The 19,784-nt window shown below is 46.7% G+C and overlaps 1 protein-coding gene across 3 annotated transcripts in view; it reads left to right on the top strand.

The window, feature by feature from the left end:
* USP48 (ubiquitin specific peptidase 48) overlaps positions 1-19,784 on the top strand; it is a 776,411-nt gene that overhangs the window by 36,273 nt on the left and 720,354 nt on the right. For all 3 annotated transcript variants that reach the window (XM_086921588.1, XM_086921587.1, XM_086921589.1), the window contains exon 3: positions 5,816-5,972. In XM_086921588.1, the coding sequence (XP_086777714.1) occupies positions 5,816-5,972 (157 nt within the window). The remainder of the gene's footprint in view (positions 1-5,815; positions 5,973-19,784) is intronic.

A 19,784-nucleotide genomic window follows, 5' to 3' on the forward strand; every position in this document is an offset into this window, starting at 1 on the left:
ATTGTGATAATTTCTCCAGTTGTTCCTCCAGATCTGTGCCTTTTTCGCTTGCATATCATGCATCTTCTTGCTGTCTTGACACAGGGCTGCAATATCGTCTTCGTTGGCAAGCCAGCTCGTCGACCCAAAGCCTGAATTTCCTTTGTTACTTCAGAGTCCTTTGGCCAAGTCTGCTTTTAGAGCTTCCAGTCGCATAGTGACCATATTTTTTATTTTCTAATTTAAGACTCCCAGACCCTTCTGTAAGTCATCCTTAGTGATCACCGGCCTGTGTCTCCTTTTTTTTGTTGCCATTTCAAGTTGGACATGGGTTGTTAGTGCTGAAGTCTGACCGCAACATTTGTTGAAATCCTTCTGAGATATTACACACCTTGGGTATGAATAAGCAGAAGGTCCCAAGATGCAGTTCTTTGAAGGAAAACTCTTGATCTTATAAAAGATATTTCTATGTTTCCCCAATGCTTTAAGTGCAAAGTTAGGGGACAGACCCTCCGCCATGACAACTGTATTCTCTTACAGTCAGTGTGGCTGAATAAATCTTCATGAATGTTTGGCAGGATTATGTAGCCAAAGTTAATAAAAATTTAAAAAATGCATTTCCAATGAATGGTGTGCTGTGATCATAACTATTAAGTTACAATTGCTGGCTCTAATAAATGTGTGATGTATCTCTCCTGGCCTTTTAGACAACATTCGTTTTTTTTGTTTTTTTGTATTTTTCTTACTTTACCTGTTAAGCACATTGTGATGATGGCTCCATTGGTATTATTTGACAGTGCTTCCCAGGTGACCTTCCTACTTAGGAGTTGCAATAAATAAGGATGGGGAGTAACTTATAGGTTTGACAAACGATTATCAGTTAACTGCGTCACAATTCAGTATGTGCATGCAATACCTGTTTGTGATAGCCAAGCACCGCAACAAAATTAGGGATGAAGCCCAGGTTGTGCTGCACCTATGAACGGACATTAAAACCCTCTTAAATATCTAAAATTGCATAGTCTGCTTCAGAACTGTATGAGAGCGTGGTTTGTGCTTAGTCAGAACCAGGAGGGATGCTACGTTGCAGATTGCTACTGGGTCACATAACGTCTTGTGACGCTCATCACTATATCATCACTATATCAGTAATTCATGTCAAAGACCTTGAGAAGCCGGTTTTAAACATCGCTATTGACCTTGTGTCGAACTGGCCACTAAAGCATCTTTTTCAGCATAGCTTTTTAGTAATCTATTTGCCTTGCCCTTAATGAAAGAATTCTCTTGATCGCATACTTCTTCATCTACTGCAGCATAGATATGATCTATAATTAAATCCAGCTATGCAAGCAAAAGCTTTTAACTACTTTCAACTGTACAAATGTAACAGAATATCACATAGCCTGCTCATGCATCTAGCTCTTAAGTGGGTGTAATCATGCTCGCAAAAGCACAGATCTGTAACAAAACACTTAACCAGCGGTGTGGCATGTAGTGCTAGTTACACAAAACCCTACATAGATATACATCACGTAGTCTAGCACCACTTTCCTCCCAACACTATGCAGTAACATGCGCCACTCAACAGCCGTACAACCGAACGCATAAAGGCTGAACCGTGACTACTAATCCAGGATTTCTTAAATATGTATGCAACAGACTACTTACGCACCCAAAACCAGATGCTTCCTTTATCTACCTAACACTTTCATTAGCCGACCACAGGCATGGGTACAGAACGTGAAGATGTGTGTAACTGTTACATTCACTTCATAAAAAACACATTCTTTAACCTACCTAAGAAATGTTTAAAGTAATCACTGGACAATTTACAGATTGTGAACTTTACCAATGACCATTCTTGTTCGATGAATGCGCCAAATAAAATTGTTTGTACCATAAACAGCAGTGTTAGAGTGCCAACTTTTGCTTTCTGTGGTTAACCAAATTGTTTCATTACTGCCTTTCTTGCATAAGATTGATGTGGTACAGGCATTGGTGCTGTGGCAGCTAGGTTACTTTCTAGTAATACTCGTAGTAGCCTCAGAAAAACGTAATTAGTTTAGTAGTCCAAAATCATCCAGACGGGAAAAATATGTCGCCTAAATTTAGTAGTCCTTGCATCCATGCAGCCCTTTGATTAACTCCAAGTGTACCTTTCAAATGTGTGTCCCTGTTAGCTCTATTAATCTTGAGGCCAATCGTCCATACTCCAACTTGACAAAAAATTCCAAACTAACAGAAACTTGAGTTCTGCTACAATTAGAACAGTTTCTTCAGTAACATTAGCTTACCACAGCCCCTCCAGGCCCTGGCTCCAAGAGCTGCCACACATCTTGGTATCAGCCCACGACATGTCGAGATGTGTTACAATTTTCACTTACAGGTTCCTAGGAGAAAAAGTAGCGTGCTATTGAGCCGCACCACATGGAGCTCAGTTTTTGTGCACACTCTGGTGCAACCCCTCCTAGGAAGCTCACACCTAGCTTCTAGACACCTCAGTTTTCACCACAAGCCCCAGGCAGAGTTTCTTAGGCTGGGGTTGGCCTATAAGTGCCCGGGTGGCTGCTGACTGTTTCATGCTTTGTCAAAGTGACGTATTAAAAACATTACTGAGCAGTAACATTTTAACTGTCCATTCTCCAAATAGAATACATTTATTGAAAGATTGAACAATAACTTTTACATCCTATGCACTTCTTTCCATTCACCCTCTGCTTAGCTCTTCGCTAAGGGTGATGGATTAAACCCAGATCTGTTGACTGGGTGTGAGTGTTTGATTGGTTCAGATGCTCCGTCCATCACCACTCCCTTTTGCACCACTTTGTTCGCCATAAGTTGGCAAGGTATGCTCAGACGTGAGTCCCTTGCTCACTTTGCCACTGGATTCAAGCAAGCCGGGCTGAAGACGGCTGAAATGCCAGAAACCGGTCCTCGGAAGCTTGTTTCCGGTCCAGGGAAGGTATGGCTTGGCAGTTCGGGCTGGACTGTTCCCATGAGGCACAGGGTCAGACTGATTTGCATATGGCCATGTCTGAACTGGGGTGGCAGAGTGGGCTAAAGAACAGTGATGGATTAAACCCAGATCTGTTGACTGGGTGTGAGTGTTTGATTGGTTCAGATGCTCCGTCCATCACCACCCCCTTTTGTACCACTTAGCTCTTGGCTCCAGCACAAGTCTCCACTTTCAATCCCGCTTTCCTACCCTCCACAACTCTCATATCACCTGATATTTATCCTTCTTGCACACTTCTCTCCATCCTCCAAACCCTGCTCCCTTTCCTCCTCTCCTATACATTTTCTCTGCGGCCTATTCTCAACGGACACCTTTACCCTCTTGAACCGCCTTCTCTTTTTCTGATACCCTCCCCCTCTCCCCTATCTCTCTGCTCCTGACACCATCATTGCTCTGTATTTTCTTCTTTATCCTAGCCACGGATGTCTGCAGCTCTTTCCTCTAGATGGCCTTTCCCTTCCTTCCTACCACCCTCTCCTCTCTCCTACTCATTTCTGCCAGCACATTAGTTCCCTTCATCTCATTTTCTGTTTCCACTTTATTTCTCCCACTAACACATCCTTCCTTACCCTAGCTCTCTTGCTATTTCTCCCTTACTTACTTAATATAACTGTCTTATCTCCTTTTTGTCTATCTCTTATTTAATTCTCCCAAACTTCCTATCCGCTTCTTCCAAATTCCTTTCACTTCTTTCCCACCATCCTCACCTTTCTCCCTCTCTGTCTCTAAATCTCTTCTGCTCACTCCCTTGCCATCCACGGTGACTCTCGTGCCATTTAGCAATCTGTGGATCTCTCTGACCCTTGGGGCATCTGAGTATTGGCCAGGAGGCACCATAACCTACTGTGCGAGAGTGCACCAAGTGTGCACCATGTTGCATATTGCGAAAAACAGGCCTCTTTTTACAATGTGTACATCGCCACCTCAGCAGTGTGTTTTAAAGTGGCTGTCCATGTGATCTTCACATGTAATACATTTTTTTATTCCCCACTACTTCATAAAAGTGCTTACTTTTAGGAAGTGAAAGTTACAGTTTAACATTAAAATGGCCCCCGATCAAGCATTGGCATAGCCAATAGGTCTCGTCTTTGGGACCTTATAAATAAGTGTTTAGCCATGCAACGGTTGGTGTTGTTGCACCAAGGAAATTGTGCTGCATAACGAAATACTTATAAGGTCCCTAAAGCGAGACCTACTGGCTATGCCAATGCTTGTTTTACTGAAGTAACCCTTTCTTCAGCACCATAACATCTTTGGGCATTTGTTTGCTCTCCATGAATCTGCATTCATTCATTCATTTCACTTCATACCTGCTGCCCATGAGTGCTTGATTTTTAGATATTGCTAAAAATGACTCATGTTAAAGATTGCATTAGGTTGAGAAGGTCTGTTACACACTGTAATATGGAGCTAAGTACAATCACGCCTTGCATCTAAGGCAAGTTTTTTTTTATAACACTTTTTTCTTTTGTCTCCAAGGACCTTTTTGCCCTCACTCCTATTTAACTCATGTTTTTGAGACCTTCCAAGGGTTCTGCACAGATCTTTACCTTCCCATTACGATCAGTTGGTCAGACCTGTCTGATTATTTGTTTGTTACCAATATTACCATCACTTCCCAAACTTCACTTGGCCCCTAATGTTGTTTGCTAGCCTTCTGGAAATGTTGCCAAACCATGATTAGCATAGTATATAAACAGAAATCTAAGAGTGTGACTGTTGTGCACAGAGGTGTAAATTTATTGAAAGAATATGTATTATCTGAATGCCTCACTTAACCAAGATGTATCGACATAAGGTCCCCTGGGTTGTACGCAATTTAATCTCAGCTTCAAGTTTTTCATTAATGAGTGTTGATAAAGTCCTACTTTGTTAAAGTAGTTTCTACCGTGCAAGTGTCCCAATATGGCCTTCTATAACGAGTAGGGATTTTATGGTGATTAAAGGATCATTTGGAGAAGTTCTTTGTTGATTAGTCAACCATCACTGCTAGAGCTGATAAGCTAAGGTTGAACATCATAACGGTCTAGGTAGAGATTTTACAGTCCATACTTGTACTGGTATAATATTGTGCATGACAATCCAAGTACGCTAATGGCTACAAGATATTGCTTTAGCAGCTTTTGTAATTGAAATAGAGCTTGTTTTGGAATTTTCAATGATTATGTTTGAGATTTGGTCTCCAAGGAGCCATGCAAACAATTTTCAGGGATCAGTTTAAATACAATTGTTGGTTCGCTTCACACAACTCCTTATATGACAACTGGTGGCATTGATGTTCCCTTCAAACTTGAAAGCATTTCCAGTGAATTCTATTAGGTAGTTTCATGTATGAGATAAAACCTATGTCTTGGTATTATGGCATAAGGAGCATTATTAGATACCCCTAAAGCAGCAAGAATTTGCTGACGTGTCAGAGCTGGAATCTGGAGAACCTATTTCACTACATAACCCTAGCCTTTGCCAATTAAAAATAAATCTATTGGTCCCCTTTTGTGGGGAAATTGAAATGTATGGTTTATTCAGGGGAAAAAAGGTTTCATTAGAAGAGTCTGCTAGTTATGGAAAATAATCACTCAAATCTCGTTTTTTTCAGATTAAGTTTGAATGATATTATCGATAAGAGATTTGATTATTTTTATGTTTCTATAATGTTTTATCAATTAGTTTTTTGTTTTGGTTTCTTTAAGCCGTAAATAAACACTTTCAATTTCATTTGACATATTGTCTTTATTTAGCATTAAATGCAGCAAAATTCTTGTGTTTTTGTAATGTGACAAGTTTGGAAATGCATCCTTACCTCAATTTCCTTTGTTGTAGAATTCTTTTGTTGGTCTTACAAATCTTGGTGCTACCTGCTATGTAAACACCTTCTTGCAAGTGTGGTTTCTAAACCTGGAACTTCGAGAGGCCCTTTATTTGTACGAGAATGCCTGGAGTGCAGCAAAGGCAGAGGAATGCATCTTGGAAGACAAAGGTATGCAAAGAAACACATTTTAACTGAAGCCTTTGCTAAACGTACTGACTTGGGCCTATGGTTGTGTACAGGAATCGAAATTTGCCTAGTGTAGTAACGGTAAGTTTCAATTCTATTAAGGACACGGAGGCGAGGATTATGCTTTTCTCTCTTCGCTGTTTATTAACATCACATCGCACAGCAGCCAGAAAAGCATCAAAACTTGAATTTTTTTTTTGTATTCCCAACATAGGAATATCAGAAAACATTGTAATAACATCGTTTAATAACTACAAATCCCATGAGATGAACATTTAGGCAGTCCTTCTTTAGTGTCCATAAACCCCAATATAAGGCGTCCAACCAACGAACTCCTCCTCTTTCTTCGTGGCGAGTCAGGCCAAAGTCTCAAGCATCTCTTTTCGCACCATCATTCCCTGACGGAAAAAAGAACAGCGTGAGCTAAGCCATACCGCTAAGCATGAAGGCAAATCAACAAAGCAGAGTATCAAGTCATCGACATGCAACCCAGGAAAAACAGTGACCAACTGCAAGTCGGAAAACGGATTACTTACTCCAGTACGGGCGGGATCTCCGCAGGAGGAATGGGTGGGATAATCCTCGCCTCCGTGTCCTTAATAGAATTGAAACTTACCGTTACTACACTAGGCAAATTTCGATTCTATGTCAGGACCGGAGGCTTCAGATTATGCTTGTTTAAAGCTTACTCACCACCAAACTAGCAATATCCACCACTGGCTTAAAATAGAACCTTTTGAAAGTGGAATCCGAAGACCAATCCGCAGCGCGCATGAGGTCTTCCAACCGTGCCCCAAGGGCAAAAGATTTTGAGGCCATGGCCCCTCTCGCTGAGTGAGCTCCGAACTGCCTCGTATCAATACCAGCTTCCTGCATTACCCAACGCACCCACCGGGCTATAGTGGGGGAAGAGACAGCCTTGTGCGGTTTGCGCAGCGCAATCAGCAACTGCCGTTCGCCCGGAGGGCGAAGTTCTGTTGTAACATCCTCATAGGTTTTCAAACACTGTACCACACACAACTTGGGGGCATCTGCAAATGCCGGATAGGAAATAGACCTCGTAGCCGATTTCGTGCGTCGACCCACGGTAAAGGTCACCCCATCCGGGGAGAACGCTCTCGCCGTGACATCCAGGGCACGCACATCAGACACTCTGCGACAAGATACTAAGCACAAGAGCATCGCCAGTTTAGCTGACAGTTCTTTTAAGGAAAGATACTTGTTAGGCTGCCAGGAAAGAAAAAGGTTCAACACCACGTTAACATCCCACAGGACGGAATACCGTGGCTCCGGCGGTAAAGCCAGACGCACTCCTCTAAGGAGTCGACATACCAGGGGATGCTCCCCAACCGCTGCTCCATCTATCTGCACATGAGCTGCCGATATGGCATAACGTATCGTATTAATCGTCCGGTATGCCAAGCCGGCGGTAGAGAGTTCTGCAAGAAAATTCAGGATAGGAACGAGGCCTGCGACCATGGGATCCAAACCCCGTCGAAGACACCAACGAACCCACCTGGTCCAAGCCGATCTATACCTCTTGGCAGTGCTGCCTGCCCAGGCCTTGGACAAAAAGTGCTGAGCTGAGTTCGAAAGGCCAGGGAGCGACCAACGTCGCCTTAAAGCCTCCATGCCATGAGGCGGAGAGAACCCTGGAGGAGATGGTGAGGGACCCCGTCTGGATTGAGGAGAAGACGAGGAATCCGGGGGAGTAGGATTGGAGAATCCCAGGAAAGTTCCAGAAGAACTGGAAACCACACTTGCGACCTCCACACGGGCGTCACCATCACCACGTCCGCCATCTGACGGCGAATCTGGGCCGCGGCCCGTACTATCATGGAGAAAGGCGGGAAGGCATACGGCCGTTCCTGACTCCAGTCTTGGAGGAGCGCATCCGTCGCTTCCGCCAAAGGATCCGGTCTCCAGCTGAAGAACCTCGGAAGTTGGAAGTCCAGACGGGACGCAAACAGGTCTATGGAAAACGGACCCCAGCATGTCGCCAGCCAGCGGAACACCTGAACATCCAGCTTCCACAGGCTGGAGTCCCGGAGATATCTCGAGTGCCAATCCGCTACCTGATTGGCCCGACCCGGCAGGTATTCCGCCTGAACCGAGACTTGATTAGCGAGACAATAGTCCCAGAAGTCTTTCGCCAGATCCGCAAGAGCTCTTGACTGCGGACCCCCTAAGTGGTTCACATACCGAACCGCTGAGACATTGTCCATCCGCAGAAGGACGCATGACTTCACAGAGTCCCTCGTCCAACAACGGACGGCGAACGAACCTGCTAGAAGTTCCAAGCAGTTGATGTGAAGCCGCTGTTCGTCGGACGACCAAGCGCCGCCTGTGGAGAAATCTCCGCAACGGGCGCCCCAGCCAGACCTGCTGACGTCGGACTCTATCACCAAGTCCGGGACGGACCCGAAAATCGCGCGGCCGTTCCACGCTTCCATGTGTGCTAGCCACCAAGACATTTCCTCTTTGACCTCCACCGACATGGGAATCAAGTGATCGTAAGATAGCCCTCTGCGCAAATGGTGCGCTTTCAGTCGCTGAAGGGCCCGATAGTGAAGAGGGCCCGGGAATATCGCCTGAATGGACGATGAGAGAAGGCCTACAACTCTGGCCACCTGCCGGAGGGAGGTGTGCGATTTCGAGATAGTTTGTGGAAGCAGATGCTTTATTTTGGCCATCTTTCTGGACGGCAAACTGAGAGTCGATTTCACCGAGTCCACCACAAAGCCCAGAAACACCATTTGCTGGGCGGGGGTGAAAACCGACTTCTCCCTGTTGACAATAAACCCCAGACCTTGTAACAGACCTTGTCTGAGACAGATGGGCGGCCAACTTGTTCGGGTCTTGGCCCAACAACAAGATGTCGTCCAGATAGACGATAAGCCGAATCCCCTGACTCCGCAGGGTTTCGATGGCCGGGTGCAGAATTTTTGTAAAGCACCAAGGGGCCGAGGAAAGACCGAACGGAAGGGCCTTGAACTCGAACACCATGTCTTTCCAGCAAATCTGAAGGAAACGACGATGCGGGGGGTAAATCGGAACCACCAGATACGCATCCTTGAGGTCCAGACGGACCATCCAGTCGTTCGGGAGCAAAACGTCCCTCAAAAGATGGATGCCCTCCATCTTGAAGTGGTTGTACACCACCCAGCCATTGAACTCCCTGAGGTTGATGACTGGTCGTCTGCCCCCGTCCACTTTTTCCACAAGAAAAATATTGCTCAGGAAACCCCGGGGGTGGCGCGTTGTTCGACAAATAGCCCCCTTGCACAGCAGCGCCGAGACTTCTTCGTCGATCAAGAGCGCGTCCGATTGAGAAAACGTTATGGGCCGGGGAGGCTCCGCCTGGCACGGCTGGTCGTAAAACTCTATGCGGAACCCCCGCACGGATTGAAGGACCCATGCGTCCGTCGTAATAGCCTCCCACGCCTGGGGAAAACACGCCAACCTCCCCCCAATAACCACCTGATCTGCAGGAATAACACTCACCGTGTGAACTGTTGCCGCCGGAGTCGTTCCGGAAGGTTCCGCGTCCTCTGAAACGCTGACCTCTGGTGGGGTAGAAGTTGTTATAATTCGCGGAGGAGTTGTAGCCTCCCCTGCCGGAGCCATGCCCTTTTCCGGGCTGTTGCTGACCACCACGGCCGGTCGTGAGGCCCCTACCACGACCAGCCCCCCGGGAAAAACGCTGGTGGAAGACCCGCTTGATGGTCGACTGGGCCTTATCCAGGGAGGTGAAGGTGGAAACGAACTTTCCCAGTTCTTCAATGAATGGTTCACCAAAGAGTCCTCCTTGGGCGACAGCGCCAGCTTCCAACGAAGCCAAATCGCCCAATTTGGGATCCAATTTTATCAGTAGCGACCGACGCCGCTCGGTCGACAGGGCACAATTGGCATTCCCCAAAAAGACAACCGCCCGCTGCGCCCAATTGGACAATACTTCCGGGCAAATGGCGCTGCCTGACACCTTGGCTTCTTCGGGCATATCGGTGTCCAAGAGCTTGTCCTGGCAGGAGCGCCAGGAACGGTCGATCCCCTTCCGGGGGTCCTTGACGAACTTCGCCATGAAGGTGGCCATCTTCCCATCAAGTTCCGGCGTCATGGCCACCTTCCCCTCCAAAGTCGGGCGAGGGCACTCGCCCCTCAGACAGCTGCGCGCCTCCTTCTCCAAGGGCTTGCGGAGGCGGCCCGCCACGAACTGCGCCACCTTATCGTCAGGCGCCCAGGCGGCTGACCGCGGGTGCATGATCTCGTCCGGGTCCACCATGCCCGAGGTGTCTTTGGGCAACTCCGTCGAATTGGACGACGGTCGCCATGACCGCACGGAGTCCTCGTCGTCGTCCGTATCCGCGGGGGAAGCCCCCCCCGGGGAGCCCAGGACAACGTTCGCCGGTGTAGAAGGTACCTGAGGCGGAGGCGCCTCGGGGGTCGACCCCGACGCTTTAGCCAGGAAAGCGTCACGTAGGCGCTCGAAAGCGTCCTTGTCCACACCTTGCGAACCACTGGGACCCGCGTCCCCTCGTGACTTTTTGGCCGCCGGAGGTTGGCCAGGATCGTTGGCGGGGGAACCCCTTGGGGCCGGTGCCAACTTTGCACATTCCAAGACAATGCGGGCTGAAAGTCTGTCCTCCATAGGCCCAACGATTTCCTGCACACACCGGTAAATCGACTGGTCCACAGCCGTATAGAACTCGTCGTCCTGGAGGTACTGGTGAGACTCCTCCTCCTCGACGTAGTACCCCTCAGCCATGGCGCTACGCAGTAGACAAGAAAGTGAAACTGAGGGTTTCGATGGCGTACACAGACTGCCACGTGTGGGCCGACCGAAGGTTGGCAAAAGTTGTGGGCCGGTGGAACCGGACAATCAAAAGGCAGCACCAGCCTTTACAGTGCGCCGACCCTCTCTCCAGAGACCGGGCCGCACCGCCTCCCAGCGCGCTCGAGCGGGGAACACCCCAGCGGAAGCTGTAGCAGAAAAAGGTGCCGAAATCGCCCGCAGGCTTCAACGTGGGTACAACCACTATACAGACCCCACTGGGGCGTTCAATACGGGACAGTACAACCCAAGAGGGCGTCAGGGTTAGGCGGTAGCAGGGCACCTGCGATGTCGACTCCCCAGCGCAGCTCCAATCAATGAGACGAAACTGCGCGCGGGCAGGCGAGACGCGACGGCGCCCTCTAGCGGTGACTCAGCACCGCGGAATACACGGGGACATCGCGTAAGGGGCGAAGGCGTCCCCGCGATGGAAGGGGCTCTGAAAGGGAAGAAAAACCCCACAGGCCCCCCAAAGCAACAATCAATGCAATAGAACAGAAGAAAAAACACAAAACCTCAACAAACACAAAAGTGCAAGAGAGGGATAATAGCACATAACTGGCTGCGAAGCAGCGAAGAAAGAGGAGGAGTTCGTTGGTTGGACGCCTTATATTGGGGTTTATGGACACTAAAGAAGGACTGCCTAAATGTTCATCTCATGGGATTTGTAGTTATTAAACGATGTTATTACAATGTTTTCTGATATTCCTATGTTGGGAATACTAAAAATGTTTTCAAGTTTTGATGCTTTTCTGGCTGCTGTGCGATGTGATGTTAATAAACAGCGAAGAGAGAAAAGCATAATCTGAAGCCTCCGGTCCTGACATAGAATCCTAGACGTTTAAAGCAATGTCCTAGTAAGAAGCTTTGTGTCAAACCCTTTTCTTAACATTAGCCTGTGAGGTTTTTAAGCATAAAAATACTATTTAAGTGTTGCCAACAGGCAGTGTTGTTGAAAGGTCTTGTGGACCATGCCAAAAACGTACACTGGGCTGTGACCCATTGCTTACCAGTGTTTGAAATTATTATTCTCATTTACTTGTTTATTATGCAATGGCTTTCCTTCCTCTTCTTGTGTTGATACATTTTCTGTTGAGTACGATGCCTAGGCTCCTGGCGTTTTCTGTGGGTGAAGGTTCCAGTTCTGCTGGCCACCAGGAGTTGTCCCATGGAGATTTGTTGCTCCCTAGGATAAGTACCTCCGTTTTGTCGGTGTTGAGTTTGAGGCAGTTGTTTTGCATCCAGAGGGTCGTGCTAATCATGCACAGGTGGCAGTTGGCCTTGGTGGTGGCAAAGTCAGCGGATAGAAAGAGGATGAGCTGAGTGTTGTCAGCGTATGATATGATGTTCATTCCATAGGTCCTGACCAAGATGGCCTGTGGGGGTCATATAGGTGTTGAACAGGGGAAACATCCTAAACAACGAAGTTTTAATTGCTACTTTCCTGAACAACGAAGTGCAAACAACGACAAATGCTGAACAACGAAGGCATGAACAACGACTCTTCTAAACAACGATTCCCGGACTAGAAATGCACTCTTCAATTTTGGAAATGCAATTCACTCTTCTACGCCCTATTCTGCGCCAGCATTCTTCCCCAGAAGATGACCATGTGTGGCTCCTTCTCAGTGCACGCGGGGCGGGCAAAGTCACCTGGTTTAATCAGTCAAGCTGGCACGTGTCACATCTTTTTAGAGCGCAGGTTTGCAGCGTGCGAGGAGACCCTCTCCAATCATGAGAAGTGAAACTTGCCAGAACGCAAATTCGGGTTTCATGTTTCTCTTTAGGCATGTGAAGTCATCAACACACATCACCCTCCTCACTGATTGTGCCTTTCACCAGCTGCAACCTATGCCAGGGCATGTGCAAATGAGCAGGCGAAGGAGGCCCTTTCTATTGATCCACGGAAATGGGATGCGTCTCACTCTCAAGGAATTATGGCAGTATTTCTAGTTAGTGTTTCATGTGCTGCTAGTCTTTTCATAATTCAGCAGCAAAGCACTGTGCCTGGCAGAGCAACCGGGCGAAGCATTTTAGCCTCTTTTATATTCGTGAGTGCTGTTGACACGAAGAAATGCACAGGACAGTTCTAGCACTGTAGCAGGGCTACTTTGATTAATCAGTTTTTTTTTTTGAAAAAAAAGCAAAAGATCATCAAATTCCAGTTTATTACGGACAACTGTGAGTGAGGCTTCTGCCGTAAGCCTTGTAACCAGATCTCTCTCGCGGAAGGGAAGGAAGGGCGGTGAGGGATATTCGAGGAGGAGAAAGTAGAATTTAGCACCAGCTTAGCCTCAGGTGTGTGTGGGTAATGGTGTTTTTTTTTAGGGTGGGTGTAATTAGTTTTAAGGAGTGGAGCGATCTGGGTAGTAGATGTAAAACATTTGTTTAAAACACGTATTTCTTTACCACGAAAAAACGTGATAAAAGAATGCGTGGAAAAAAAAATCGTGGTTTAGACTAGGTTGTGGTTGCGACCTCGTTGTTAGAGAAGTCGTGGTTGTGGAGCTCGTTGTTAGAACATACAACCGTTGAACAGGGTAGGGCTGAGTGAAGACCCTTGGGGGACACCGCCGATGATATCATATGGATCAAACCTTCTTTACCACCCTTTTCTTTTTATTTATCACTTTGAGAGTGCATGTGTTTAATTGTTCTCTTACAGTGTGGTGTTACCTCCTTCAAATACCTGTCCCCTGATCTCTCCTTAGGCTCCATCAACACCCATTTCCCCCACTACCCCTTGCCCATATGCATCTCAGACATGTTATTTTCTCCATCTTCCCAATCCCCATTTCTTTCCATAGGTAGGACCTGTCCCCCACCTTCCTCTTCATTGCACCCCACCCTCTTGTGGTCCTGTAAATCACTGTTATTCAATTTTTTTGGTGCAGGGCTACACTGCACCCTTCCTACATATGGAATGCTGCAGCATGACACATATGTGCGCATTAGTGTTATTGCACCATTTTTAGGTCGAGCTGGTGTAAGCAGTGCGCAGCACTGCGTCCAGCAAAGCATCTTTTGTCACACTTACACACACTTACACACACACACACACACACACACACACACACTTGTACCCTGCAAAGTACGGCCCGCACTCTCCAGCCCCCGAAGCCGCACCGCATGTGAGGAGTCCAAGTACGGTTCGTGCTTACTACCACCGTGCCGTCTGCCGGTTTAGGGCACAAAGGTACGCCTGAAGCGTACTCCAGCGCACTGTGTCCACACCTCCCGGGGCCGCGCCGCCCAGCACAAGGGAAGCCGCCCAGTATGAGTCGTACTGAGCCGCTCCGTGCCGCACTGCCGCCCCGGGGATCCTGCCTACAATAAGAAGATACGGCTCGTAGGCCGCCATCGTACAAGTCAGCCCTTTGATTTGCCCAGCCCGGTGCGTACATGTGAAGGCGTACTGCACCATACCGTTTCTTCCCTCCCGAGTCCGTGCCGCACTGAGAGCTGCCCTGTACCTTGGAAGACGTACAGGCCGCTACGTGCAGCGCTGCTGCCTCCGGGGTACTTGGGCTGCCACGAAGGATCACCTACGACCCGGACCCTCTGCATCACCCCCTCGAGGTCCTGCCTAGAAGCCCCGCACCGCGGCGCCTCTCCACAGCCGGATCTCCACGAGGGCACTGCCGTAGAACTTCTCCTGTTGCCTACATCGTCCCAGCAATTGTAAAGGTACTGTGTGCATCAGAGGGGGCCCGTCTCGGACCCGAGAGTCCGCGCTTGTGTTTTCGACTCCTGCTCGTTGTGGGCTTATTTCCTTAACCATTTCAAACCTCCTGAGAGTCACCCCAGTAACGCCAGACACACAGAACAGCACATCGAGTCCCAACTCCGCCCCCTAAAGTACACTTTGCTAAGCACTCTTAATCCCGACCAGAGGTGGATGCATTTTTTACGTGATCTAGGGTCAAGAGACCGTTCTAGAAGAAAACGCATTTTCATATAAAAAGTATTGTGTTCCAGCCCCCTCCATACAGCTACTCCTGCATTCCTTACCATTACGACATACTTCAGCGCGATGCCCTGCAGCGTGTCCTCAGAGCTCACGGGGTGCTCGTGTACATCTCTACCCAGGCGGCCGCTCAAGGACAGTTCGGCCTCAAACTCTGAGCCTCAGCGCGGATAGACAGCGTTTCTTCTCTGGCGATCCTCAGCTTTCGCCGGTACAGGCGATGTGCACGCTCACGGCGTCTCGTGAGCACCCACTGCACTTTCAGTTTCGTTCCAGCCCTCCAGCAACTTCCAAACATCAATTAATATGTCAAGAGAAGCCCCGTCATTAATCAGCTTCTTGGAAACAGACCAGAGGTTTCTGTAGTGAAAAGTTTGACTCCTCCTAAGGCAGCACACAGGGTTAAACTGCCTACTGCTAACAAAGTTTCCCACTAGTTTTTCTTTACTTTAGCGTGCAGTTTACCTATTTTGTTTAAAAATGTTTCTCCACATTTGCAAAAAAGCAATGAGGGTATTCTTATGGGTAAGCTCCTTTTCTCAAAGAAAATCAGAGAGCCCAGGGCGCAGTGAACACACGAGCACTGGAGAAAACAAGGATGTTACACATGACACAGTTGACTCTTCTCACTTTCAAAGAACCAAATACATCTGATATTTATTTATTCTCACTGAGCCACCGTAAAGCAGTTCTTTATTGCACACCTTCACCTCTATCTTTTTAGGTCTCGGCTAAACGCGCGGAAGCGCGTCTCGCCGAGATCTTTTGTTAGCGAGTGTGCTTCCCAGGAGACTTTTTCAGCCGCGCGCATCCTTGGAGCCGATTTGAAACGGGAACGCGCGCTGTGGCCAGGCGCTGTCTCCTGGGAAGCTCAAGCACCACACACGCATGCGCATACACACACACAAGCACCCATGCACGCACGCACATACATACATACAGAGACACCCCCCCTGACACATACACACACACGCGCACACACACAAGTGCACCGAGGCCCCCCTCCCTCCCTCCCTCCCTCCCCCGCCGTCACCGTCGCACACATACATACACACACGAGTATACACGCACACACACCAGTGCACCAAGCCCCCCCCCCCAGCCTTTTGGAACTTACCTGGCCAATGTCGGGGACTCTGCTCTCAGCACGCGGCGCCCAACCTCCTGCTGGCGTGGCCCCGGAGCTCCACACCGCTCACAGGAGCCCCGGGCGTGAGACGCATTTGACTCCGCCTGCCTCCTCTTCCGGTCTGGACGTGGCCCCGCCCCGTCACAGGCGACCGTGCCTGACTTCCGGGGCACAGTGTTCATTAATACAAATGTTTACATGCTGGCTTATGTGTTTAATCAAACTGAGAAGAGAGGATAAAAGCACAGTGCTAGTGCAATGAGTGAAATAAAACTGCTATATATGTCCTCCTAGATCCAACACACAGTCTTACATCGTAGGTGCCAAGAAATATATGAGAGTACCTACATACTGCATCCGGCAGTGAAGGGCATTTACACTACGGAAGGGAGAATGCAGAGTAGTGAGTGTTGAGTAGTGAGTGCAGAGTAGTGAGTAGTGAGTGCAGAGTAGTGAGTAATGAGTGCAGAGTAGTGAGTAATGAGTGCAGAGTAGTGAGTAGTGAGTGCAGAGTTGTGAGTAGTGAGTGCAGAGTAGTGAGTAGTGAGTGCAGAGTAGTGAGTAGTGAGTGGTGAGTGCAGAGTAGTGAGTGCAGAGTAGTGAGTGCAGAGTAGTGAGTGCAGAGTAGTAGTGAGTGCAGAGTAGTAGTGAGTGCAGAGTAGTAGTGAGTGCAGAGTAGTAGTGAGTGCAGAGTAGTAGTGAGTGCAGAGTAGTAGTGAGTGCAGAGTAGTAGTGAGTGCAGAGTAGTAGTGAGTGCAGAGTAGTAGTGAGTGCAGAGTAGTGAGTGCAGAGTAGTGAGTGCAGAGTAGTGAGTGCAGAGTAGTGAGTGCAGAGTAGTGAGTGCAGAGTAGTGAGTGCAGAGCATTGTGTGCTGTTGAGTGCAGAGTGCTTTGTATTGGCAATGTTAATGACAATGCCATTTATTTGTGATTTAAAGAAAAAAAATGTCATGAGCAATGCCAATAGCTCTACCTTTAATGATGCCGAGACCATTGCATTGCAAATGCTTGTTTATAATAGGATCCATTCCCATGCTACCTCACGACATTAGAAGTTTCCATGTACGCGGGGTATTGAGACTTCAGTGGTTCGTCTTTGCGTACATGCTCAGAAAGGTAGGGTATTTCATTAATTTGGTATTATGGGTACCAGCGTTTGTTCATTTATGTCTGATTGAACAATCATACTTCATTTCCCCTTCTGTTCAGATAGCAACATTCAGTTCACATCTTCAACATTACATCTCCTTGGTGTTCAGCACGTAAGCTACCAGTTAACATGCATTTGAGTTTCACTTAGTTGGTCTACAATACAGTGGTGCAGGAGTTCATATTATTGAGTGTTTACCTTGAGATGCAATCTGAGCGTTCTTTTGTTGTTGGCACAGTTGTGGTGGTGTTGAGTATGACACACATGGGGTTTTCCCGGTATGGCTTTGTCTCTTTGGATTATTTCCTAGGCACGCTCCTTTATTCACTTCTCGGGTTTTCATTCTCTGGTTGCCTTGTTTATGTGCATTAATGGTGAAGAATTCACTATTTTAACCCCTATATGTTGTATATATTCAAGTGCTTGTAGTTATTATAACCAGTCCTTAATTTTTAGGTCTCGTCTAAGACATTGCGTTAGCTATGCTTTGGCAGAGATATTAGGTAGGGGCTCTCAGAAATGCTCCCACTGAATGCAACACACACTCCACACAATACCACTCAGTGCCACATAATTATATGCTACATAATTACACTGCAGTCAAAGCAACATACACTCCAAATACCACTCGGTGCCACATAATTATATGCTACATATTTACACTGCGCTCAACTTAACATACACTTCAAATACCACTCAGTGCAACATAATTACACACCACATAATTACACTGCACTCAATGCAACATACACTCCAAATACCACTCAGTGCTACATAATTACACGCCACATAATTACAATGCACTCAATACAACATACACTCCAAACAATACCACTCAGTGCCACATAATTACATACCACACAATTACTCTACTGAATACAACATACGCTCCACACAATACCACTCAGTGCCACATAATTATATGCTACATAATTACATTGCGCTCAACGCAACATACACTCCAAATACCACTCAGTGCCACATAATTACACACCACATAATTACACGCCACATAATTACACTGCGCTCAACATACACTCCAAATACCACTCAGTGCCACATAATTACACGCCACATAATTACACTGCACTCCATGCAACATTCCAAATACCACTCAGTGCCACATAATTACACGCCACATAATTACACTACTGAATGCAACACACACTCCACACAATACCACTCAGTGCCACATATTTACATGCCACACAATTACTCTACTGAATACAACATACACTCCACACAATACCACTCAGTGCCACATAATTATATGCTACATAATTACATTGCGCTCAAAGCAACATACACTCCAAATACCACTCAGTGCTACATAATTACACGCCACATAATTACACTGCACTCAATGCAACATACACTCCAAACACCACTCAGTGCCACAGAGTTACACGCCACGTAATTACACTCTATCTATCGCATCACCACAGCATCACTCAGCACCACCACAGCATCAATCAGGGGCACCACAACATCACTATACGCTACCACAGCATCACTGAATGCCACTGCATCACTCGTCGCCACCACAACATCACTCGTCGCCACCACAACATCACTCAGCGCCACCACAGCATCAATCTGTGCAACCATTCAACAACAACTAGTTCAAATATGTTCTCTCAATGTTTCGAGCTTTATTACAAATGTCACCATTTTTTTTTTATATTTCACTTCTGTTCTTGGATTTTCGTCACAATAAAATACACTGAACATACTCTTCACAAAAGTTATTTACAAAAGTTTAAGCTATTGTCATTATAAATTACAATAACTTTTATTTAATTATTAATTATTTAAAAAAATTAAAAGCAGTTTTTTGTAATATCAAAACATCTAAGACACGTAATACAACACATATTGCGTTACAAATGCTTAAGGTGTCACATTTGCGAAAGTTAAAAGTATTGTCTTTTTAAATGACAAAGCTATTAATTTAGCTATTTTCAAAACCAACACATAAATAAAAATTTGTAATTTTCAATACCAATAGCTCAAACTTTCCTAATGCAAGACCTATTGCATTACAAATGCTTATTTTTGTGTGCTTGCCAATGGTGAATGACAGCATTGGTAATGCCAACAGATCATAAAAGGAGAGACCAGTCGGCTTGTCCATGCTTCTTTTGTTTAATGATTTTTAGTCTCAAGAATGAGTTGTGGATGCTGCCCATTCATGTGTTCCTATTCGGACAAGAGTTTGCTCGATGTTCTTGAGTGGGGTTGATAAAGTGAGCAGTAAAATGTTTGAAAAACAGGACTATAAAACACTGTCTGAAGGTCACCTTATTGGAGATCATGATATTTTCAGTCTCCAGCCCGTTCGAAACGAAGTGTCAATAACTTAATCCCTTTTATGTTATGTCAGTAATGTTTAAGCCAAACTGGAATTTATATTGCCATCTTTAGTTCTTTGTAGTTTAAACAAACACATAGTGGGGGATATTCACAAACTTTAACTTAAAAGTGAGTAAATCTACACGTGTAATTTTACTACTAGACTTTGTAGTAAATTTACTCATTTAGGCTATTCACCATTTATGCAGGCGTGTAGCTACCAGAGGTGCAGCAGGTGCAGTGCACCAGGGCCCGGAAGCCTGGAGGGGCCCATTGAAATTTGATAATTGTATCTTACCACCCTAACTGCAGTCATATGGGCCATTAGCCTTGGTTGCGCATGGCATCCGTGTTATGCTACTGTGT

The sequence above is a fragment of the Lissotriton vulgaris genome, chromosome 5 (genome assembly GCF_964263255.1).
Source record: "Lissotriton vulgaris chromosome 5, aLisVul1.2, whole genome shotgun sequence".
Lineage (NCBI taxonomy): Eukaryota > Metazoa > Chordata > Amphibia > Caudata > Salamandridae > Lissotriton > Lissotriton vulgaris.